Raw genomic sequence first — 26,590 nt, forward strand, 5'->3', positions numbered from 1 at the left:
CTGTCTCACAGCAATGAGTGGGGACAGGGTTCTACAGCGAAGGGCCAGGGTGAGGCTGGGAAGGGAATACAGCTATAAGCAGCCTGAGGGTCCCCGGAGGTCACCTATTGTCCTTAGCCATCAGGTGAGGAAAGGATGTTGATGAGATGATATTTTGACTCCTGGTCTGACCATACTGATCAGTTCTGCTTGCTGAGTTGACAGCTGAGTCACCTCCATTGCTTCGCACAGGCCTTGGAAAGGAAACTTAGGAAAAAACTTAACCCCCTATTCATAGAAGTATAATATATGTGTTCTAAGATTTAAAATAATATGATTATTTTTCAGGTTAATTCAGGTGCTCTATCTATCAGATTATAAGACCAATATCATTTGCACCAGCCCTGCTTTCTGATGGGTTGACCAGGGTTGTAATATTTTGAAACAGTTCCCGTGCTTGGCTGAATTCATTCAGAAACTATGTGCCCTGCTTACTGAGCAACATTCAATCTCTTCCTGGCTCCTGCCTAGGCTCAGCATGAGACGGCAGATTTCCCACAGAACCCATAGTAATCCCCGCAGAAGGGCTGGTGTTTCTGGGAAAAAACGTTTCTGAAAACCCTGGAAACAGCTCTAAGTTCCCCATAACTCATGTCTTACCTCCCAGAGCTCTTTATGGGAATTATTCAATACAACCAATGCAGTATTTTATTAAAAGGAAGACTCTAGAAGCTATTAAAAAGAAGCCAGCGTTGTCTTCCTCTGCCTCAGCCCCATTTCTCCCAGCCTATTCCATGTTAAATGCAGTGGGGAGGCAGCAAAGGGGGAGGGAAAAGCAGGGGAGGGAGGTGGGAGAGCAGAGCAGAGAGAGGGGCCAGCCTTTAACTCAGAAGTCCCAAAGCAAATCAAGCAAAGTGTCTGCCATCACAAAGTCCTGCTGTGCGGCAATGCTGCCGCCTTCTGGTATAAATTATAAGTTCATTAGAAAATAACTCCAATCACAGTCATTCAATAGATGAAGCAGGAAGATGTGATCCTATGAGTTTGCATATATATCCCCAAAGTATTCCCGGGATCTATTCAAAGCAGAATTAAATATATCTACTTTTCAAGCTCCTACCTTTTAAGATATACCACTGACCTTTCAAAATATACCACTAAGTGCCTGGGCAATTAGAGAAACTGCTTCAGTGTTCTTCCTACATCCACGCAGGCCCCTCCACCTTCCAACCCATCCCCCCACTCGGCAGCCAGAGTCGCCTGTGGTTTGTGACAGCATGGACAGACTTGAAGGCCTTGTGCTAAGTAAAATAAATCAAACAAAGACAAAGACTTATCCCTTATATATGGAAGAGATACAGACTCGCGGATACAGAGAACAACTTGCGGGTGTCTGCAGCAAAGGGCAGGACCAGGACTGACTAGCCTCACTGGACTGACTCCCTGGCCTGACCCCCAGGGGGGCTCAGGCCTCAGCCAGCTGCCTCAGCACAGAGAGGGTCCCATAGAGGGCAGACAGGGGCTCCTGGGCTTCCGGGTCCCAGGTTGACCTGGGGCTGTTCGGCTCCATCTGCAGGCCACACTCATCCAGCAGCCCATAGGTGATATCCAAGCCCTCCCCCTGGAGTGGGGCGAGGAGCTCAGGCTGGAGGGTAAAGGGAGTGTTCTGGGAGCAGTTGAAGTTGGGCTCCAGGATACTCCTCACCTGGAAGAGACAGTATCAGATGTTACAGGTCAGCCTCCGAGGTCAGGAAGAGAGAACCTTCTGTCTCAAGGGCCAGGGGTCATGCAGGGTGACTGTGGGGGCGGGAGCTTTGGGGTCTGGACCTGTTCCTATTCTTGAGATCAGTGTGGTCAAGGGCGCGTTATTGGACATCACTGAGCACTGGCTCCTTGGCTGCTGGATAGTGACACTGACACTCGGCAAAAAAGTAGGGTTTGGAATTGTGTATGTATGCCTGCATGTACAATGTGTGTATACACATGTCTACACACACATATGTACTTACATATAGATGCATGCAGAGAGAGAGCATGCATTTGCAAATGGTAACCATGTGAGTACAGCAGGGATATAACTCAGATGCCCTGAGATCCCCAAACGTGGGTTCCTAGACGGCTATTTTAGAACTTGGGGGAGGGGCCCTCTGCAGGGTTGCTGTGGAAACTGAGACCTTTCCAAGGTAGACTCATGCCCACTGGGCCTGTCCCCCAGACAGAGATGCAGCTACGATTTCCCAAACCTACGCCAGTACTTCCCCTCCCCTCCCAGCAGCAACCCCCCATCTCTCCTTTCTCAGAACCATTCTCATCCCGCTTCCCTCACTCTATTCCCAGGACGCCAGCCCCTGGGAACTGCTCACCAGGTCCCTCTGCAGGAGGAGGATCCTCTTCTCCAGGGACTGAGCCAGCAGACCCAGTTGAATGTCACTCAGCACTGGGGACAGGGGGACATTTGGGGAAAGAGTCAGGTTTTCCTCTCCCCATCGTGAACGCAGAGGCCTTTATAAGCGAACTCTAAGGCAGAGGAATAAAACTCGCTGGCCGTGAAGGTCAAGTTCCCTGCCCTGGGAAGTTCTCCTTCTGCTCCTGCTCGTGGGATGGTCTCCAGGAAGCTCCCTAACATGGTCCAGGGTGGGCTTCGGTGGCTGGCCCTGGCATCCCCGCCCCCCCTGATCCGCTGCGTGAACCTGGCTGGCCTTGGAGGCCTCGGGCTGTCACAGGGCAAGCTTATCACACAGAGCCCTCCTGACCGCCGAGAGGCCTGTGAGGTGAGGGGGGAAAATCATAACCTGCCGAGGGGTTTGGAGAGGTGACACCTAATGCAGCCCTTTTGGGCTCTGGGGCCCCATTCTTGTTACTCCCCCATTCTTCCTCTAACCACTCTTACCCATTAAGGCTTCAAGCAGGTAGAGGAGGAGGATCTGTAAGTCAGCCCGTAGATAGCGGGATTCCTTTCGTAGTTCCGTTAGGATGGTGCCACCAGGGCCATCCAAATGCCCGAAGGGTTCCAGTTCAAACTATGGGAGACAGGGCTTATTAATGATGCTAATAACATCAGTGATTTCACCTGTAAATTCTGCGTCTACAAGTGATTAACCAAGGAGTGGGGGTAATGGCTCCAGGTACCCCCAATCTGAGGGCTGCCTTCCTTGGCCCTACTCATTGGGCACAGGGGCATAGTCCCCAACCTCGGACATCCTTCTCATCCCCCTAACATTACCCCATTTTCCTTTCCCCACACGCCTTGGCAGCCGTTTTCCTGAAACATTCCCCATTTACAAGTCGGATCAGCCTTAGGGAGAGGCGGGCCCCTCACCTTGTCCAGGAGGTCCTGAAGAGCCTCGCGGTCCCCCAGCATGGCCAGGAGGTTGGAGAACACAACACCCTGCTTGCCCTTCCAGAGCTTGGCCGCTGCTACATTCTGGGAAACCTCTTCTTGGAGCAACTTGAAATCTGCCCTCGGGCATTAATGCCACCAGAAATGGAGACAATTCTCAGATTAGAACATTCCTTTCCCTCCAACATGAGCAAAATTCCTCTTTCCAGGAGAATCCAAGATGGCTACACAGGTAAACACCTAGCCGCAGCCGCACACAACAATTTCAATAAAATCAATTAAAATATAAAATGGACATTACCCAGAACAACAGGAAAGTTGACTGACTGAAAATTCTACGAGAAGCAAGGAAAAAACCAGAAGGAAGAGCAGAGGAGCCGTAAAAGCCTAAGGTACGGAGACACGCGGCGCGCGGAGAGGACGGAGCCGGAGAGGAGGGGTGGCTGAGTGCCTGGCTGGTGTTCCCTAGCAGGAAGGAGATAAAAGCTCCGACTGTGCTGAACCCCAGTTCTAGGCCAGACCCTGGGCTCAAACAGAGGGAGCCTGGGCTGTGAGGCGGAATCCCAGGGGAGTGGTGAAAGGCAGAGCCCCTAGAGGCGCGCACATTGTGCACGGAGGATGGACTGTTGACTCTGCTGCCAGATTGCCCTAGCGGGAAGGAGACAAAGGCTCCGGACTGTGCTGGGCCCCAGTTCCAACTGCTCTAAACCCAGTTCTAGGCCAGACCCCGGGGACCCAGGCTCAAACAGAGGGAGCTGGGCTGTAAGGCGGAACTCCGGGGGAGCAGCGAAAGGAGGTCCCGGAGGTGCGCACACTGTGTGCAGAGAAGGGACGGTTGGCTGTGCCACGGGATTGCCCTAGCGGGAAGGAGGCAAAAGCTCCAGACTGCTCTGAACGCCACCTCCAACACCACTTCCAACTGAACTGAACCCCAGTTCCAGGCTCATTGGGGTAGAGCCTAGACTGTTTGGTAGCAGGCGAAAATCGAGGGCACCTTTCTCTCAGAGGTGCTTGAAACGAGTACTGAAGGAACCAGGGGAATACTGAGACTCAGGAGTCGCATAGGGCATGGCTGACGAAAGCCAAGCCTGTAGGCTCCACCCTGAAACTCCGCCCCATCAGGGAAGCTGCGAAAATGCCGAGACAACGAAATAGATCACAAATGAAAGAAATGGAGGACAAAAAGCGACTCAATATAGAGTTCAAATCTACGCTTCTAAGGTTTTTCAAGAATTTCCTAGAAAAGGTCGATAAGACCTATGAGGATATGAAAAGGGATCAACTAGAATTAATAAGGAATCAACAAGAAATAATAAGGGATCAACAAGAAACAAAGAATACATTGTCTGAAATAAAAAATATTATACAGAGTCCTAAAAACAGAATGGAAGATCGCAAGAAACAAGTCAAAGATTTGGAACATAAAGAGCCAGAAGACACTCGTCCGCAGAAGCTAGAAGGCAAGAGAATCCAGAAAATTGAAGATAATGTAAGAAACCTCTGGGACAACTTCAAGTGAACCAACATCAGAATTATGGGGGTCCCAGAAGATGAGAGAGAGAAAGATATCGAAAACATACTGAAAGAAATAGTGACAGAAAACTTCCCCCACCTGGTGAAAGAATTAGACTTACAAGTCCAGGAAGCACACAGAACTCCAAACAAAAGGAATCCAAAGAAGACCACACCAAGACAAATCATAATTAAAATTCCAAGAGCAAAAGACAAAGAGAGAATATTAAAAGCAGCAAGAGCAAAGCAGGTAGTTACCTATAAAGGAGCACCTATACGATTGTCTGCTGATTTCTCAATAGAAACCATGCAGGCCAGACGGGAATGGCAAGAAATATTCAAGGTGATGAATAGTAAGAACCTACAGCCAAAAATAATCTACCCAGCAAAGCTATCACTCAGAATCGAAGGCCAGATAAAGAGCTTCACTAATAAAATAAAAAATAAAAAATAAAAAGCTAAAGGAGTTCATCACCATCAAACCAGAATTATATGAATTGCTGAAGGGGGTTCTTTCGAAAGAGAAAGTAAATAAAGATAAAAATTATGAACAACAAATATGTAACTGTCAACAAGTGAATCTAAAAACCAAGGAAATTCAAAAAAAAACTGATGGACAATATTAACTGTTGAATATAATAGAATCGGAGGTATGGAAGGGGAGTGAACTGACAATTCTTGGGGAAAAGGGGAGAGGGGGGATGTGGGAAAAGACTGAACATAAACTGTGCACCTATGGATGAGGACAATGGGAGGTGGGGAAAGGGCAGAGGGTGGTGTGGGAAGCTGGTGGAGAAGAGCAATGGAGGGGGGGAGGGAGGAACATTTGTAATAATATGAACAATAAAGATTTTTTTTTTAATTCCTCTTCCCTCCAAGCTGCTGCCCCAGAGCATCTCTGAAGATGGAATGTTTGAGCTCTGGGATGGAAATGCCACAAAAGGCTAGAAAGATGGAGTCTTTGTATGAGGTGGGGGATACATGCAGAGATGAGACGAGAGAATCCGGGAAAGGGTCACGGGAAGAGAAGAAACTGATCAGACGCTCACTCCTGACACGTTGGAAATAATGTGGGTTCTACATTGTACTTCAGAGATGAAAATGTCAGAGATTCTAGCATTGGACTTCAAAATGAGGTTGTGCTGGCAATTATATGAATATGTATATAAAGTGCTTGGTAATGCATGCAGTTGTGCCTGTATCTTCAGAGTCTATAAGGAATTAACCAAGGAGTGGATGTTGGGGGCTGTCTGCTTCTGCCAGGACACCTGCCTCGAAGTGACCTTGTGAGAATGAGAAGTCACTAGAATTGAAGGACAGGGGAGACAGGCATTTGTTTCACTGCCCTATCCCAGTGCTCAGAAAATCCTTCTGCCCAATTAGCCTTCAATAAATGTTTGCTGAACGCACACACAATGAATGAATGAATGAATGAATGAATGAAAAGTAGCCATGACCAAAGTATAAATTTGGAAGTAAAACTCAGTTTTATGAGTCATTTGGAAACTTCCAATTTGGGTTCTGAGCTTTGTCATTTCCTACCCAGCAGCATCAGGTTCCCTCTTAGTAAATACCTTGCCTGAGGGGTTCCTGCACTCTTCCTAGAAAGAGAATGGCAAGAGGTCATCTCCCTTAATCATCCCCCCAATTTGCTTTAGAGACACTTCCTAGGCTCCTGCCCTCTACTGCTGCCACCTTCTTGCTTAACCTCTTTCTGCTCCATCTAAGTACATCCGTCCATATTCCTGACCACTGTCATCCACGGAAACTACAGCCAGGCCCTGGGGCCATGGTGGCAAAGGCAGGGGCACTCCCCCATGCTTACCAGATTAGCACAATGAGGACCCTCCCCAACCCCAGCAAAAACACACTCCTATTGAGCTGCCTATAAAGAAATTACATTCCACATCCACGAGTTAGTCTCCAAATAATCTCAGTTTCTGTATATTCTGTTGCTACTCCCCAACCCTCTATTTTTCATTCACCCATGCCATTTGCACAGAAAACCGGAGCACATGGCTCACATGAGGCTGGCAAAGGCCATCATATGGGGTTTCATTGGTAAAAAGAAGCCTCCTGGCTTCCCACTTTACAGTCTCTGTCCAGTTAAGGACTGTGATTGACATATGCCTGCTGCTGGAAAGAGGAATAGAAGTAGTCACTCACAAAAGCTTAGTAACTACTTCTGAAACTAACTAAATCTCTCTCTCTCTCTCTCTCTCTCTCTCTCTCTCTCTCTCTCTCTCTCTCTCTCTCTGACACACACACACACACACACACACACACACACACACACACACACATACACTCCTTCTTCTTCCGCCAAACAGCACAAACAGACAAGCTCCATGGACAGGACAGGACTTGGAAGACACTGCTGTGAGCTTAGCCTCACAAGTCCATCTCCATTTAGTTCACTCTCTCAAGAATTATGAAAATAATTTGGAAGTTTGAGTTCAGCCACTGACCCACAAGATTGGAGAGCTCATACTCATTCCATCTATTGACACAGACAGGAGGTCACTGACTGCAGGACCCATGCTTCAGCACATAACACAATCAGGACTCTATAGTGAACCCTGTGTACTAATATGTGTGTGTGTGTGTGTGTGTGTGTGTGTGTGTGTGTGTGTGTGTGTGAGAGAGAGAGAGAGAGAGAGAGAGAGAGAGAGAGAGAGGGAGGGAGAGAGAGAGAGAGAGAGAGAGAGAGAGAGAGAGAGGGAGAGGGAGAGGGAGAGAGATATGTTATGTGTGGTGAGGGAACCCCCAATCTCCAAGAAGACATATCAAGCTGGCCTCTCTGTGAGAATCACCATCTGGGCACAAAGGTGTCAAGGGCTCTGAGCATGTTTTTACGTGCATCCCCAAATAAATGAAGGTAGGAAGGCATTAATAAAAGACAGAGAGAGAGATGGAAAATAACAAAGGAAGGAAGGAAGGAAGGAAGGAAGGAAGGAAGGAAGGAAGGAAGGAAGGAAGGAAGGAAGGAAGGAAGGAAGGAAGGAAGGAAGGAAGGAAGGAAGGAAGGAAGGAAAGGGGGCTTCAGGAAGTATAAATTTGGAAGTAAAACTCAGTTTTCTGAGTTGCTCAGATACGTCCAATTTGGGTTCTGAGATTCGGTCTTCCCTACCCAGCAGGCTTCAGGTTCCCTCTTAATAAACACCTAGTCCAAGGGTTTCCTCTATTCTTTCTAGAAAATGAATGACAAGTGCTCATCTTCCTTTCTCAACCCCCATATTTACTTTAGAGACACTTCCAAGAGTTCTGTCCTCTACTGCCAGCCTCCTCTTGCTTAACCTCTTCCTGTTTCATGCCAGGCCATCCCTCCAACTTTCAGACCTTTCCTGACCCTTCCCCACAATTCTTTACCTTCTCCACCTACAGACACTATGGCCAGACCCCGGGGCCTTGGTGGCAAAGGCACAGCTAATCTGATCATCAGGTGAGAATAGTAAAGACCCTGCTCATCCCAGCAAACACACACTCACCTATTCGAGGAGTGAAAGGTTCCATGTCACCTAGAAGAGAAGTCAAATTACCACCCAAAAGTTAGTCTCTGGAGACTTATGGTTTGTCTACATTCTGCCCCCTATGCCCCAACCACCTCTCTTCCATCCACCCATGTCATTTGCACAGAAAACCAGAGCCTGTGGCTCACATGAGGCTGGCAAAGGCCATCATGTGGGGTTTCAGTGGTAAAAAGAAGCCTCCTGGAGGGATCACATCCCACTTTACAGTCTCTGTCCAGTTAAGGACAGTGATTGACATATGACTGCTGGTGGAAAGAAGAATAAAAGTGGTCACTCATAATAGCTTAGTCTCTGCTCCTCAAACACACACACACACACACACACACACACACACACACACACACACACACTCCTACTCCTTCTGCCAAACTGTAGAAACAAACAAGCCCCATGGACAGAACAGGACTTGCAGACACTGTTGTGAGTTTAACCTTCCAAGTCCGTCTCCATTTACTTCACTCTGTTAAGAATTATGAAAATAATTCGGAAGTTTGAGTTCAGCCACTGACCCCACATGATTGGAGAGCTCATACTCACTCATCCCATCTATTGACACAGACAGGAGGTCATTGACTGCTGGACCCATGCTTCAGCACATAACACAATCAAGACTCTATAGTGAACCCTGTGTACTAATATGTGTGTGTGTGTGCGTGTGTGTGTGTGTGTGTGTGTGAGAGAGAGAGAGAGAGAGAGAGAGAGAGAGAGAGAGAGAGAGAGAGAGATGTTATGTGTAGTGATGGAACCCCCAATCTCCAAGAAGACATATCAAGCTGGCCTCTCTGTGAGAATCACCATCTGGGCACAAAGGTGCCAAGGGCTCTGAACAGGTTTTTGCATGCATCCCCAAATAAATGAAGGTAGGAAGGGATTAATTAAAAGACAGAGAGAGAGAGACAAGGAAAATAACAAAGGAAGGAAGGAAGGAAGGAAGGAAGGAAGGAAAGAAGGAAGGAAGGAAGGAAGGAAGGAAGGAAGGAAGGAAGGAAGGAAGGAAGGAAGGAAGGAAGGAGGGAAGGAGGGAAGGAGGGAAGGAAGGAAGGAGGGAAGGAGGGAAGGCAGGAAGGAAGGAGGGAAGAAAAGAGGGCTTCAGGAAGTATAAATTTGGAAGTAAAACTCAGTTTTCTGAGTTGCTCAGATACGTCCAATTTGGGTTCTGAGATTCGGTCTTCCCTACCCAGCAGGCTTCAGGTTCCCTCTTAATAAACACCTAGTCCAAGGGTTTCCTCTATTCTTTCTAGAAAATGAATGACAAGTGCTCATCTTCCTTTCTCAACCCCCATATTTACTTTAGAGACACTTCCAAGAGTTCTGTCCTCTACTGCCAGCCTCCTCTTGCTTAACCTCTTCCTGTTTCATGCCAGGCCATCCCTCCAACTTTCAGACCTTTCCTGACCCTTCCCCACAATTCTTTACCTTCTCCACCTACAGACACTATGGCCAGACCCCGGGGCCTTGGTTGCAAAGGCACAGCTAATCTGATCATCAGGTGAGTACAGTGAGGACCCTGCCCATCCCAGCAAACACACACTCACCTATTCGAGGAGTGAAAGGTTCCATGCCACCTAGAAGAGAGGTCAAATTACCACCCAAAAGTTAGTCTCTGGAGACTTATGGTTTGTCAACATTCTGCCCCCTATGCCCCAACCACCTCTCTTCCATCCACTCCTGATATTTGCACAGAAAAACGGAGCCCGTAGATCACATGAGGCTGGCAAAGGCCATCATGTGGGGTTTCAGTGGTAAAAAGAAGCCTCCTGGAGGGATCACATCCCACTTTCCAGTCTCTGTCCAGTTAAGGACTGTGATTGACATATGACTGCTGGTGGAAAGAGGAATAGAAGTGGTCACTCACAAAAGCTTAGTCTCTGCTCCTCAAACACACACACACACACACACACACACACACACACACACACACTCCTACTCCTTCTGCCAAACTGTAGAAACAGACAAGCCCCATGGACAGAACAGGACTTGCAGACACTGTTGTGAGTTTAACCTTCCAAGTCCGTCTCCATTTACTTCACTCTGTTAAGAATTATGAAAATAATTCGGAAGTTTGAGTTCAGCCACTGACCCCACATGATTGGAGAGCTCATACTCATCCCATCTATTGACACAGACAGGAGGTCATTGACTGCTGGACCCATGCTTCAGCACATAACACAATCAAGACTCTATAGTGAACCCTGTGTACTAATATGTGTGTGTGTGTGCGTGTGTGTGTGTGTGTGTGTGTGTGTGTGTGAGAGAGAGAGAGAGAGAGAGAGAGAGAGAGAGAGAGAGAGAGAGAGAGAGATGTTATATGTGGTGAGGGAACCCCCAATCTCCAAGAAGACATATCAAGCTGGCCTCTCTGTGAGAATCACCATCTGGGCACAAAGGTGTCAAGGGCTCTGAGCATGTTTTTACATGCATCCCCAAATTAATGAAGGTAGGAAGGCATTAATAAAAGACAGAGAGAGAGAAGGAAAATAACAAAGGAAGGAAGGAAGAAAGGAAGGAAGGAAGGAAGGAAGGAAGGAAGGAAGGAAGGAAGGAAGGAAGGAAGGAAGGAAAGGGGGCTTCAGGAAGTATAAATTTGGAAGTAAAACTCAGTTTTCTGAGTTGCTCAGATACGTCCAATTTGGGTTCTGAGATTCGGTCTTCCCTACCCAGCAGGCTTCAGGTTCCCTCTTAATAAACACCTAGTCCAAGGGTTTCCTCTATTCTTTCTAGAAAATGAATGACAAGTGCTCATCTTCCTTTCTCAACCCCCATATTTACTTTAGAGACACTTCCAAGAGTTCTGTCCTCTACTGCCAGCCTCCTCTTGCTTAACCTCTTCCTGTTTCATGCCAGGCCACCCCTCCAACTCTCAGACCTTTCCTGACCCTTCCCCACAATTCTTTACCTTCTCCACCTACAGACACTATGGCCAGACCCCGGGGCCTTGGTGGCAAAGGCACAGCTAATCTGATCATCAGGTGAGTACAGTGAGGACCCTGCCCATCCCAGCAAACACACACTCACCTATTCGAGGAGTGAAAGGTTCCATGCCACCTAGAAGAGAAGTCAAATTACCACCCAAAAGTTAGTCTCTGGAGACTTATGGTTTGTCTACATTCTGCCCCCTACGCCCCAACCACCTCTCTTCCATCCACTCCTGACATTTGCACAGAAAAATGGAGCCTGTAGCTCACATGAGGCTGGCAAGGGCCATCATGTGGGGTTTCAGTGGTAAAAAGAAGCCTCCTGGAGGGATCACATCCCACTTTCCAGTCTCTGTCCAGTTAAGGACTGTGATTGACATATGACTGCTGGTGGAAAGAGGAATAGAAGTGGTCACTCACAAAAGCTTAGTCTCTGCTCCTCAAACACACACACACACACACACACACACACACACACACACACACACACACACACTCCTACTCCTTCTGCCAAACTGTAGAAACAAACAAGCCCCATGGACAGAACAGGACTTGCAGACACTGTTGTGAGTTTAACCTTCCAAGTCCGTCTCCATTTACTTCACTCTGTTAAGAATTATGAAAATAATTCGGAAGTTTGAGTTCAGCCACTGACCCCACATGATTGGAGAGCTCATACTCACTCATCCCATCTATTGACACAGACAGGAGGTCATTGACTGCTGGACCCATGCTTCAGCACATAACACAATCAAGACTCTATAGTGAACCCTGTGTACTAATATGTGTGTGTGTGTGTGTCCGTGTGTGTGTGTGCGTGTGTGTGTGTGTGAGAGAGAGAGAGAGAGAGAGAGACAGAGAGAGAGACAGAGAGAGAGGGGTGGGGGGAGGGAAAGAGATATGTTATGTGTGGTGAAGGAACCCCCAATCTCCAAGAAGACATATCAAGCTGGCCTCTCTGTGAGAATCACCATCTGGGCACAAATGTGCCAAGGGTTCTGAGCAGGTCTTTACATGCATCCCCAAATAAATGAAGGTAGGAAGGAATTAAAAGACAGAGAGAGAGACATGGAAAATAACAAAGGAAGGAAGAAAGGAAAGAAGGAAGGAAGGAAGGAAGGAAGGAAGGAAGGAAGGAAGGAAGGAAGGAAGGAAGGAAGGAAGGAAGGAAAGGGGGCTTCAGGAAGTATAAATTTGGAAGTAAAACTCAGTTTTCTGAGTTGCTCAGATACGTCCAATTTGGGTTCTGAGATTCGGTCTTCCCTACCCAGCAGGCTTCAGGTTCCCTCTTAATAAACACCTAGTCCAAGTGTTTTCTCTATTCTTTCTAGAAAATGAATGACAAATGCTCATCTTCCTTTTCAACCCCCATATTTACTTTAGAGACACTTCCAAGAGTTCTGTCCTCTACTGCCAGCCTCCTCTTGCTTAACCTCTTCCTGTTTCATGCCAGGCCATCCCTCCAACTTTCAGACCTTTCCTGACCCTTCCCCACAATTATTTACCTTCTCCACCTACAGACACTATGGCCAGACCCCGGGGCCTTGGTGGCAAAGGCACAGCTAATCTGATCATCAGGTGAGTACAGTGAGGACCCTGCCCATCCCAGCAAACACACACTCACCTATTCGAGGAGTGAAAGGTTCCATGCCACCTAGAAGAGAGGTCAAATTACCACCCAAAAGTTAGTCTCTGGAGACTTATGGTTTGTCTACATTCTGCCCCCTATGCCCCAACCACCTCTCTTCCATCCACCCCTGTCATTTGCACAGAAAACCAGAGCCTGTGGCTCACATGAGGCTGGCAAAGGCCATCATGTGGGGTTGCAGTGGTAAAAAGAAGCCTCCTGGAGAGATCACATCCTACTCTACAGTCTATGTCCATTAAAGGACTATGGTTGACATATCCCTGCTTTTGGAAATAGGAACAGAAGGGAACATTCAGAACATCTCAGTCTGTTCCCAAGTTACACACATTTGCAGGCATGTGCAGGCTTGCAGACACACACACACACACACACACACACACACACACACAGACACACACACACACTTCTACCCCAGTACTCAAAGAAAGCAGGTGGCTCTCTCCGTGGCCAGGGGTCTATGTGGGTCACAGTAGTGAGATGAGGGGGTGGTGGAGGAACCTGGCTGGGGAAGGTTTCCCTTGATCTGTTGGCCCTGAGCCCAGCAGGGTGTTTATTGGTCTAAAGAGGGTCAAGGTCTCAACAGGGCCGAAGGTCCAAGCAGAGAACCTGACCAACTCACCTGCTGGAAAGGTTTCCTGATCATCATCTGCGATGTGGTGAATGTCTAGATGGAAATAACTGAGTCAGCAGAGCCAAGGGTATCCCTGCTGGAGCCTCACATCCCGCACCTGCAGCCCCCACACCTCCTCCTCTGGGCCTCGTGTGGCAGCTTTGCTCAGAGTGCCCTTTGTATTAGAATTACCTGGGACACTGTGGAAACTCAGAGTCCCTCACCTCACTCCATATCCTCTGCATCAGGCTCTCTGAAAAGGAAGCTGGAACCTGCCTTTTCAATGGGCACCTGGGTGATGGTTACCCACTCTAGTCTCACATTGGACATCAGCCTTTTCCATGGAGATGACATCACCTCCTTCCTGCTCTTTGTCTTCCTCTCCTGAAGACTCCCCCCTCACATGTCTACTCCCTTCCTGCCAGGCTCCTGGGTGATTTAACATTTCACATAGAGAAGTGTTCAACATTCTGAAATTCTTAAAAATCAGATTTAAGTGTTTGACAAGTGCCGGAAGCTCATGAAGGAAGGAGGCAGAGGGAAAGTAGTCCTATTATAGGAGACCCCATAGGCCATGGTGACACAGTATCCAGGGAGAAGAGAATCCAAGGTGGGAATAATCAATTGTGTGGTTGTTGATGATGATGTGAGGAAATTCCCTGTAGGACAGAGCAGTAGGGTGAGGAATAGACACCAAGGACACAGTGAGCAGAGTGCAGGAGATTCTTTAAGGAATTTGTCTATGAGGGGACCCTGGGTGGGAAGAAGGGACACTTGGGAAGGATTTATGAGATGACAAATACTTGATGTTGTATTCAGGTCAGGGGAAGGGTCCAGGTGAACTGGAGAGGGGGGGATAGATTTGGCTCAGCCACCTTATCACACATTTATCTCTATAAGCTCTAGAGAGAGTGTCTCACTTCCATTTCATAGATAAGGTGGGGGACAGAGGAATACTGGTTTTCTCCAAAGTCACAAATCAAGCATTATGGCAAGATATTGAACTATTCTTCATATTACTTTACACTATGAAGTTTTAGGAGGATGGAATTAGTTCATGGAAGTGCATTGCTTACTGCACTGGGCCATTCTTTATAAATATTCCTTCTAGTCACCCTTAGGCCTGAACTGTAGAAACAGACAAGCCCCATTGACAGGACAGAACTTGCAGACACTGCTATGAGCTTAGCCTTTGAAGTCCATCTCCATTTAGTTCACTCTCTCAAGAATTATGAAAATAATTTGGACGTTTGAATTTAGCCACTGACCCCACAAGATTGGAGAGCTCATACTCTTCCATCTATTGACACAGACAGGAGGTCACTGACTGCAGGACCCATGCTTCACCAGATAATGCAATGAGGACTCTATAGTGAACCGTGTGTACTAATGTGTGTGTGTGTGTGTGTGTGTGTGTGTGTGTGTGTGTGTGTGTGAGAGAGAGAGAGAGAGAGAGAGAGAGAGAGAGAGAGAGAGAGAGAGAGTAGTTTTCTGTATGATGAATTCAGCCCCCTGATCTCTGAGGAGCTGGTGAACTCTTACCTTTATCAGGCTGACCTCTCCCTGAGACTCCACATTTGGGCAGGGAGAGGCCAAGGATTCTGAGCTGGTTGTGTTCACAGCACCCACTATTGAACCCTGGTTTGTAATTGTGTTGATGCAAATGGTTCTCCCATGTGAAGTCAGAACCCAGTTGGGTATTGGGCAACTGTGCATTTTGAGGCAGGTGAGGGAAGGATGCAGATACAATTCTGTATTACAGGACATTTCATTTGCAGATTTGTTCCTGGTTGTGCCAATATGTTACAGGCTTTCCCATGGGAGGTATGGGTAACCTTGGAGGTCTCTGTGCCCACGTTGCCCACCATGTGAACTGCTGAGAGTGGAGGGACCTTGAATGGAATGGGTGGGAATAGGATCACACTTCGCTCAAAGCTAAGATATGCTTATGTCTCTCCATGTAGGATACTATCTCTGCCTTCCGGAACAACAATTCAGTGTGATTTTGCTTACAGGTGACTATGGATAATGGTGATGTGTGCCCTGGACAGCTGGGAAATGCTGCTTCTCTCTGAACAGGTACAGAAGCCAAAGTTGCCTGATGACAGTCTTCCCTTCTCATTTCTCTTCCCAGGAGAAGCAGACCCACTGCCTCCTTCAGCCTCTGCTTACCCCAGCCTTTCTCTTTGAAAACCAGTTGCTTCCTCTTATAGGCCACCACGGAGCCCTTGGGCACAGTCAGCTTCTTCTCTTTCACTTTGAATCCTCCTGCCTGTCCTTTACCCTGGGGACAAAAACCAGGTGACACCGTCATACATGCATGTTGTTTTAAAGTCAAATACATCTAGAAAGCTCATTATAAAAGGGATCAGTAGCCCCCTATCCTCAACCTCTCTACTCTTGGATTCTAGATCCTATTCTGTTTTCCTTATTTCATCCATATTTACCTTCAGGTCCCTCAATTTCATGTTGATACTGCAATGATTAGATTTTTTTTTTCATATTCAAGTATATCTAGTCCACTTCCTCTTGTTGATAATGAAGGTTTCATTTTTCTGCTCTTTATAGGAGCTGAAGCAATTGACAAAAGGATAATACCCAACTAAAGCCTCTTCTATTCTTCTTTGCAGGGCAAGGGCATCATCCAAATCTAGTTCCCTCTACCCTCCTGCCACATCCAAAAGGGAAGAAAGTACTGAGAAGCTCTTGTAAGTTCATAGTCCAGGGTCACAGGCTCAGTAAAAACAAATGCTGGGACCCATCCACGGAACTAGAGTGCTTCCATTCTCATAGATCTTACCACCATATCACTAAAAGCCAATTGATCAGAGTTCCTTTTATCACATGTATCATATCCAACTTTTCAAAAACAAAAATGACAAGGCATATTCAAAAGTAACAAACAACAGTTTGAAGACAGAGCAAGCTGAGAATCAGACTCAACTATAACATGGATGTTGGAATTGTTAGACTGGGAATTTTAAACCACTGTGATTAATTTGTTAAGAGAGATAATGGAAAACATAAATAGAATGCAAGAGCAGATGGGTAATGTAAGCAGAAAAATGGAAAGTCTAAGAAAAAGTAAAAGAGAAGTGCTAGAGAGATAAAAATTCTGCAACAGAAATAAAGAAATCCTTTGTTTGGCTCATTAGTAGACTGGGCACAATTAAAGGAAAACCTCTGCACTTGAGGAAATCTCAAAACTAAAAAGCAGAGAGAAAAATGACTAAGAAAAATGAAACATAATATCCAAGAACTGTGTGATAGCTAGGAAAGTTGTAACACACATGTAATGAGAATATAAGGAAAAGAAAGAAATGAACAGAAATCATATTTGAAGCAATAATAAATGAGGATTTTCCCCCAAATTAATGTCAGATACCAAATCACATCCAGGGCCCATGAGTTCAAACTACAGAAAATTACAGATAAAGAAAACATCTTAGAAGTCAGGAGATATTGAAAGAAATCAGATACTTCCTGTCTGCTGTTGTTTCCATTATATATATATTTTTATATTATTTTTTTGGCTTTATGAGTTTATACCTTATTCAAGAGAAACATGACCATAAGGTATTTGAGGATAAAATTAAGACTCCTTAGCTTGCTATAAAGTCAAGATGGATTTTAGTTTATTTGAATTTTGTTAAGCTTTTTTGTTATTATGTAGCTCTTCTATTTAATATCTACTGTGGGGGGGAAAAAAAGTAGTATTCCACCCATTTTTAGATGTACAATATGGTACTGTATTTTCATTTTCTTTTATCTAGAGATATTTTCTGATCTCCCTTGTATCTTCTTTGACCCATGGAAGGTTCAAAAGTGTATTTCTTAATGTCCATATATTTATGAATTTGTTAGTTTTTCTTTTGTTATTGGTTTATATTTTCATTACATTTTGGCCAGAAAATATATCTGGTGTAACTTCAGACTTCTTAAATTGGTCGGACAGATAGGGAGGCCTTGCCTGTGAGCTGGGCTGGAGAATGCTCCAGGTGTGTGTGGGGAGAACACATGTGCTACTTAATAGCATGTTCTGTCTCTGTCTGTTAGGGAATATAGTTCAATTAATCTACATGGCGCTGATCAAAGTTCTCTGTTTCCTTATTGGTCTTTTGTCTGATTGACCAAAATAAAATTGATGCAGCCATGACCCAGAGGTGATATGCAAACTGTTTCATGACATCACAGCCCATGGCCAACACTTAGTACCCAGTTGGCTGGGAAGAGCTGTGACAGTAAAGTGAGGAGAAGTGGAGGATGTAGAGGGTACAGGAGGGTGTCACAGGATTATCCGCTGTTATCAGAAAGCCAGTTTTCCAACCCAATTAGATGGAAACCCAAAGTTGAAGGTCAAACACCCTTCACACTGAAGCAATGTCTCACTTGTTCAAACTTCCCTCCTCCAAGACAAAATCACCGACCTTGGAAAAATTAGTTCATAATTCCATTTTTTTTCTTGTGTTTCTAATTCTTTAAAGTGAGGACAAACTACATATCTATAATAATAAAAGTGTAATATGCTAATTAGACCTAACAACCTTCTGGATGAAGCCAGGGCTGCAAGGGCCTAGGCAAGCTGCTGAAGCTGTAAGGACCAAGACAAGCTGCCACAGCTAAAAGGCCAAGACCCTTGCACAAATTTCATGCATCGGAACTCTAGTAAAATATAAAATGTGTTTAATCAGATACCCTGAGAGGAGATTCCATCCACAAAAGGGACAATAACATTCAAGACCCAACTACATCAGGTGAACTGTGCACCACTGGATCCCGCAAAACATCTACTACATGACCAATTCAAAAAATGTGGGTGGCATAGCAGTTTGATATAATACATAGAAACAATTACAAAGAACAGCAAAAATGGAGAGACAAAAAAAAACAACCCCTAAATGAAAGAAAAGGAGGAAGCACCAGAAAAAGAACTAAATGAAATAGAGGCAAGCAATTTTTCAGAAAAATAATTCAGAGTAATTGTTATAAGGATGCTCAAACATCTGGATGAGAAAGTCACCAACATGTGTAAGAATAAAAGGAAATGAAGAATGACATAGCTACAATGGAAGGTTTCAATAGTAAACTAGAAGAAGCTAAGGAACAAGTCAGTGAGTTAGAAGACAAGGTAGAAAATAAACACCCAAGCAGAGCAGTAACTGGAAAAAAATTAAAAAGCAAGAGGAGAGTTTAAGGGAGCTCTGGAAAGATACAAAATGAAAAAAAAAAAATATCTGAATAGGGGTGCCAGAAGGAGAGGAAGCTGAGCAAGAAATACAAAACCTGTTTGGAGAAATGATGATAGAAAACTTCCCTGACTTTGGGAAGAAAAAAGTCACTCAAGTCCAAGAAACACAGAGAGTCCCAAACAAGAGGAACCCAAAAAGACTGATACCAAGACACATTGTAATTAAACTAGCAAATGTAAACAACAAAGAAAGAATCTTGAAGGCTGCCAGAGAGAGACAGAAAGTTATCTACAAGGGATCTCCCATTAGACTATCAACTGATTTCTCAACTGAAGTAAATCAGGACAGAAGGGAATGGAATGAAGTATACAAATTAATGCAAAGCAAGGGACTAAATCAAAGAACACTCTATCCAACAAATATATCATTCAAAACTGAGGGTGAAATCAGGAGCTTCACAGACAAACAAAGGCTCAGGGAGGTTATTACTACCAAGCTAGCAATGCAAGAAATGCTAAACGAACTGATGTTAAAAAGAAGAAATAGAAAGGGAAGAAGAAACACAGTCATAAAGAATAAAAATGGCAACAAACAAGTACCTCTCAATAATAGTCTTAAATGTAAATGGATTAAATGCTCCAATCAAAAAACATAGGGTAGCTGAATGGATAAGAAAACATGACCCACCCTCGCCGGTTTGGCTCAGTGGATAGAGTGCTCGCCTGTGAACTGAAAGGTTCCAAGTTTGATTCCGGTCAAGGGCACATGCCCGGGTTGTAGGCTCAATCCCTAATGGGGGGCTAGCAGAAGGCTGCCAATCAATGATTCTCTTTCATCATTGATGTTTCTATCTCTCTCTCCCTCTTCCTACCTCTCTGAAATCAATAAAAATATATTTTTTAAAAAAAGAAAACATGACCCATATATCTTCTATCTACAAGAGACCTGCCTCAGAACAAATGACTCACACAGACTAATAGTGAAGGGATAGAAAAAAAATGTTTCAAGCAAATGGAAATGAAAAAAAAAACTGGGACCACAATACTTATATCTGACAAAATAGACCTCAAAGTGAAGGCCATAAGAAGAGATGAGGGGCACCTCATAATACTAAAGAGAGCAATTCAACAAGAGGATATGACTCTTGTAAACATATATGCACCCAATACAGGGGCACCCAAATACATAAAAACATTTCTGGAAGATATTAAAGGAGAAATTGACAGCAATACAATTATAGTAGGGGACTTTAATACCTCAGTGATATCACTTCTGGTCAAAAAATAAAAATAAGTAAACAGCAATCCTAAATAACTCACTATATCAAATGGAACTAATTGACATCTTCAGAATATTTCACCCCAAAGCTATGGAATATATATTCTTTTCAAGTGCACATGGGACATTTTCAAAGATAGACCACATATTAGGACAGTCTAAGTCTGTATAAATTCAGGAAGACTGAAATCATATGAAGCTTTTTCTCAGATCACAATGTTATAAAATTAGAAATCAACTACAATAAAAACAATTAAACACATGGAGGCTAAATAGCAGGCTTTTAGACAATGAATGGGTAATCAAAAAGATCAAAGAAGAAATTTAAAAAACACCCTGAAAACAAATGACAATGAAAATACAACAATCCAAAACCTATGGGACACAGTGAAAGCAGTCCTGAGAGGGAAATTCATAGCACTACAGGCCTACCTAAAAAAAGAAAACACACACACACACACACACAAAAAAAAAAAAAACACACAAAAAAAACACACTAAAACCAAAAATAAAAACAAGAAAACTTGTAATAAGTTATCTAACCCTAAAACTTAAAGAACTTGAAAGAAAGCAACAAGAAAAGCCCAGAGGACATAGAAGGAAGGAAATAATAAAGATCAGAACATAAATAAATGATACAGAGATTCCCCCCCCAAAATACAGATGATCAATAGAACCAAGAGCTGGCTCCTTGAAAGGATAAACAAGGTTGATGAACCTCTAGTCAGGCTCACCAAGAAGCAAAGATAGAAGACACAAATAACAAAATCAGAAATGAAAAAGGTGAAGTAACACCTGACCCGACAGAAATACAAAGGATTATAAAAAAAATAATACTACAAACGGCTCTATTACAACAAACTAGACCAGTGATCACCAACCTTTAGGACCTCATGGACCACCAGTGGTCTGTGGACCACCGGTTGGCAACCACTGAACTAGACAACTTAGACAAAATGCACATATTCCTTGAATAATACAATCTTCCAAAACTTAATCATGAAGAATCAGAAAACCTGAATAGGCTGATAACTACTGATGAAATTGAAACAGTAATCAAAAAACTTCCAGCAAACAAAAGTCCTAGTCCAGACTTGGGAAGTTTTACCAAACATTCAAAGTATAGCTAACACTAATCCTCCTCAGACTATTCTAAAAAATTTAAGAGGAAGGAATACTTTCAAGCTCTTTCTATCAAGCCAGCATTACCTTAATCCCAAAACCAGATAAGGAAACTACAAAAAAAGAGAATTACAGGCCAATATCCCTCATAAATATAGATGCCAAAATCCTCAACAAAATATTAGCAAATTGCATCCAGCAATACATTAAAAAGATTATACACCATAACCAATTGGGATTTATTCAGAGGATTCAAAGTTGGTATAATATCCCCAAGTCAATAAACATGATACATCACATAAACAAATTGAAAGACAAAAACCACATGATCATTTTAATTGATAAGAAAAAAAGAATTGACAAAATCCAACACCCTTTTTTGATAAAAATTCTCAGCAAAGTGGGAATAGAAGGATCACACCTCAACATAATAAAAGCCTTATATGATAAACCCACAGCTAACATCATACTCAATGGGCAAATACTATAACCATTTTCTCTAAGAACAGGAACAAAACAAGGATGGCCACTCTCACCACTCTTGTTCGACACAGTATTGGAAGTGCTAGCCGCAGAGATAAGACAAGAAAAAATAAAAGTTATCCAAATTGGAGAAGAAGAAAAACTGTCATTTGCAGATGACATGATACTGTGCATAGAAAAATCTAAAGACTCCATTAAAACACTATTGGATTTAATAAATAAATTCAGCAATGTAGCAGGATACAAAATTAACACTCAGAAATACATGGCATTTTTATACACTAATAATAAATTCACAGAAAGAGAAATTTTTTTTAAAAAATCCCATTTACACCATTGCAACAAAAAACTTAAGATGCCTAGGAATAAACTTAACTAAGGAAGTAAAACAGGACACTTGGAAAACAACTTGGAAAACTTGGAAAACAACTTGGAAAACAGCAGGACACTGAAAAAAAGAAATGGAGGAATAAATAAACAAGTGGAAGAATATACCATGTTCAGGGATTGGTAGAATCAATATCATTAAAATGTTCATACTATCCAAAGCAATCTATAAATTCAATGCAATCCTCATTAAAATATCAATGGCATATTTCACAGACCTCTCCAAAAATTCATCTGGAATTAAAAAAAAAAGACCCCAAATAGCCACAGCAATCCTGAGAAAGAAGAACAAAGTTGGAGAGATCACAATACCAGATATCAAGCTATACCACAAAGCCACAGTTCTCAAAACTGTCTGGTACTGATACAAGAACAGACATATAACAGAACAGAGAACTCAGAAATCAACCCAAGCCAGTATGCTCAATTAATATTAGAAAGGAGGCAAGAGCATACAATGGAGTCAAGAGAATCTCTTCAATAAATGGTGTTGGGAAAATTGGACAGATACCTGCAAAAAAAAAAAAAAAAAAATGAAACTAGATCACCAACTTATTATACCATACACAAAAATAAACTCCAAATGGATAAAAGACTTAAATGTAAGATGGAAAACCACAAAAATCTTAGAATAATCCATAGGCAGCAAAATATCAGACATATCTTGTAGAAATATCTTTATCTATACATCTCCTAGACTCTTATTATTTGCAATAGCATCAATGGACCTGGAGAGCATTATGCTAAGTGAAATAAGTCAGTCAGAGAAAGATAAGTATCATATTATTTCAGTTATTTGTGGAATATAATGAACAATATAAACTGATGAATAAAAATAGATCCAGATACATAGAAGCATTGAACAGGCCATCAAACCTCAGAGGGAAGGCAGGGGAGAGTGGGGGGTAAGAGATCAACCAAAGGACTTTTATGTATGCATATAAGCAAAAGCCATGGATACAGACAGTAGGGTGGTGAGGGCCTGTGCTGAGGAAGGGGGGAGGGGGGGGAGCAGGCTCGGAGAGGTCAATGGGTGAAAAGGAGACATGTAATATATAGATATATATATATTACATGTAATATATATAAACATTATATATATATATATATAATGTTTAAAAGCACATTATACATACTATTTGATAAATGAATTTATTCCTAATTGAAAGTACTATTGTTGGTTTTTTGTGAGTGAGTTATATCAATCCTATGTGTCTGAAGGCATTTAAATCTCCCTCCTGCATCCATTCTTCTCAGGAGGCCATGGAATTTAGAGAACTTCAACCACTGAGGTATGGTAGTGGGGTCCCTCATTTCTTCCAGCATAAAACCCCTTTAGATTTGCCATAATCCATCCCTTTCCCAAAGCAACTGTAGTACCACATAATTAAATCTACTTGCTATTTTATTCATCAGTGTCCCCACCTCATACCTTGACCAAAATATTCAGAGGGATGGAGAATTTCCCTAAGACATTCGCACTGCTGAGGTCCTGCAGCACAGAACTTTTGAGCAACTCCACGGTGTCAGTCACAACATACAGATTCACCCCTGCTTCCCGGCATTGCTTCAGGATGGCCGGCTCTGGGTCCGGCAGTTTCCTGCAGGGAAGAGAGGGTCAGAGTGGGAAGATATGCCTTCCTGGGTGGCCCTGGGTCACCCTGCTCCTCGGGACCTGGAAGGAGTGTCCCTGCCACAGGCAGAAAGATCCTGGCACGTGGATTAGGTTACCAAGGAAACACCTTCTTTGCTATGAGGGTGGAGGGGCCTCCATTTTCTGATGAGGGTGTAGGAAGGAGAGTATGCAGGCTGTTTTGTGAAAGGCAGTGGCATTTTACAAAATTATATTGGTCCTGTTAGAGGGCAGTTTATAGATGCCCAGTGCTGGGGCCTGCCACCTGAAGAGGCCCGTAGTGGACAGGTCCACCTGGTTGACAACAGTCCTTGGGAGCCTGACCATTGTCCAGAAGCACAGTCAGGGTGGGGTGGGGACAAACAGATAAAGGTGATGAAGCAGGAGATGCTGGATGAGTTCCCAGGACAAGCACATGGGGATGTGGACAGTCACTGTCCTTGGCAGGTGGCTGGGAGGACTGCGGTGAAGATGCAGGTCTGTGTGGGGACATGACGGGTTGAAAGTACCAAAGACAGATTTCATCTGCATTTCCATTCTCAGACTCAACTCTCGTTCCACTAAAGGCCCCACTGGTTTGGGCTTTTTAGAGAGCCGAGGAGAATACTGAGAGATCCTTTGCTTCTCAGAGGAGGAGGTCACAGCCTCAGTGTGAGTTTCCCCGTTGCCCTTTGGGAGAAGTCAAGGTCCTTCCCGTGTCTCTAAGATGTTGTGTCATCTGACATTCACTCACCTCCAAACCTCACTTCTGTCACCTTCATCCCGGTTGGCTAACTCCCACCTCACTGACTTCCCGCGGCTCCAGAAAATACCAAGCCGGTCCTGGCCCAGGCTTCATACCCCTCATCTGGACCACTTTCCTCCTGCTCTTTGCTCCTTTTATTCTGCAGGTCTCAGTTCAACTGTTAGCCCCACAGAGAGACCTACATTGGCCCCTCCATCCAGCCCTCTTCCACCTGCTCCTGACACCACTCTCGGAGGTCCCCACAGTCTGCACCTGCCTTCAGGAGAAACTCGTCACGTGCCCACATCCTTTTACAGAAAGTGTCTCATTGCCTTTCTTTTCACATTGCAAGTTTGAGCTAAAACATACTTTCTTTTTTTTCCTTGGTGCTAGATAATAAAAAGTATCCCTCAAATTAGAGCCTCTTCAACTGCTAAAAATTTCTAGGATAAATTTTATTTTATTTTCCTGCCACATGCTCTTTTACACCATAAAGTCTTTGAAAGTGTCAGTTCTAATAAGTCTTACAAGACATCAGAAATACAGAAACTGCCGAGACCGGTTTGGCTCAATGGATAGAGCGTCGGCTTGGGGACTGAAGGGTCCCGGGTTTGATTCCGGTCAAGGGCATGTACCTTGGTTGCGGGCATATCCCCAGTAGGGGGTGTGCAAGAGGCAGCTGATCGATGACTCTCTCTCATCGATGTTTCTAACTCTCTATCTCTCCCCCTTCCTCTCTGTACAAAATCAATAAAATATATTAATAAAAAATTAAAAAAAGAAATACAGAAACTGTGCCACGCCCAGTCAAAGTAACTTTCAGTCTCAATACCCTGGGATTTTTACTACTTGCTTACTTCAGCATTTCTTTGCACTGATAGAAATATTATTTAGGCCGAAACCGGTTTGGCTCGGTGGTAGAGCGTCGGTCTGCGGACTAAAAGGTCCCTGGCTCGATTCCGGTCAAGGGCATGTACCTTGGTTGCGGGCAATATATATATATATTATATATATATATATATATATATATATATATATATATATATATATATATATAATTTTTTTTAATATACTAAACTGAAATCTCTGTTTCTAAAAGGTCTTTTCCCACAGGCACTGAGGTAAATTAAATTCTAGGACACTGAGCCATACTTTGTTTAAACAGAGATTCAGAGCCTTTGTCTCACTTAAATTAATACTTTAACTTACTTCTTATTGCTTATTTTTCTCACTTACTGCATGTCCCCTGCCCCAGTAAATACATTTTAAGGCAGGGATTTTTACCTGTCTTGTCATTACTTTATTCTCATCACAAAACAGATAGTAATGGACAACCACAGCTTTAATGAACACTTATTAGATAACTAATCACTGCTCGCTGAATGAATGAATGTGTGAGTACCTAAGAAGGGCAATGTGATCTGGGGTGTTATTTTATTCATTTGGAGCTTCTTTGCCTAGGAGGAGTGCTCAGCACTGGGCCCATTGATCAGATCCTTTCTCCACGAGCCCTCACCTCTTCTGAAGCTCTGTCCAGGTTTCGTGTGGAGTGCTAACAATCTGGTACTCAAAGGAGGAGCTTTGGCACATAGTCGTCATCTCTGAGAAGCCCACTTTTGCCACAGCATTCACGTTCCCAGCCACCTCCTGCTTCATGACCATGGTGTCACTGAAGTCAGCAGACACTTTCACAGCGGCATCTGAAAACAAACAAGGTGCCTGAGGTTCAACCAATAATTCCCGCTGGAGCAGCTGGGAAATGGCCTGGAGACGAACAACCCTAGCTTGCCCCAGCTCTCCCACTCAACTGAATCTCTCAACCAAAAAGCTAACTCATCAGCTGACATTTTGAGTGTAAATGAGGACATTTGAACCCATCCATTGGCTGGATAACAGGGACACTGCCCTAACCCTAAGGAATGATGAGGTCCCTGTGTGAGTGTCTCAGCATGCCTTGCCTGCTGCACCCTTCTCCCTGCACCCTTGTTCTGCAGCCGCTGCCTCCTATGCCCGTGGCTGACAATACCTGGGAACGAAGAACCTGGTTCGAGGATGTGCATGAGGGAGACGTCAAGTGGGACATCGGGTAGTTCCCAAAACAGAGAGCGAGCCTTCTTCCTCCGGATTAGAGAAAACCGGCGTATCCTGGTGGCGCTCTCCAAGTATCTGACAGGTCTGAGCTCCTGGTCTCCGATCTCTTTGACCAATTTCTTGGTAGTTTTCTCAAACACGGAGGGCAT

General features: G+C 44.1%; 1 protein-coding gene across 1 annotated transcript; it reads right to left on the reverse strand.

The window, feature by feature from the left end:
• Positions 1–750: 750 nt before the first annotated feature.
• On the reverse strand, positions 751–26,590 carry LOC311611811 (gasdermin-C-like; the record flags this gene model as incomplete). The annotated part of the gene is made up of 8 exons (XM_084864290.1): positions 751–1,684; positions 2,343–2,416; positions 2,870–2,999; positions 3,299–3,435; positions 15,707–15,818; positions 23,426–23,594; positions 25,867–26,050; positions 26,377–26,590. The coding sequence occupies 8 exons, from the start codon at positions 26,588–26,590 to the stop codon at positions 1,445–1,447; spliced, it is 1,260 nt and encodes a 419-aa protein (XP_084720416.1). The 3' UTR covers positions 751–1,444.

This window comes from Pipistrellus hanaki (genome assembly GCF_964339955.1).
Source record: "Pipistrellus hanaki genome assembly, chromosome: 17".
Taxonomy (NCBI): domain Eukaryota; kingdom Metazoa; phylum Chordata; class Mammalia; order Chiroptera; family Vespertilionidae; genus Pipistrellus; species Pipistrellus hanaki.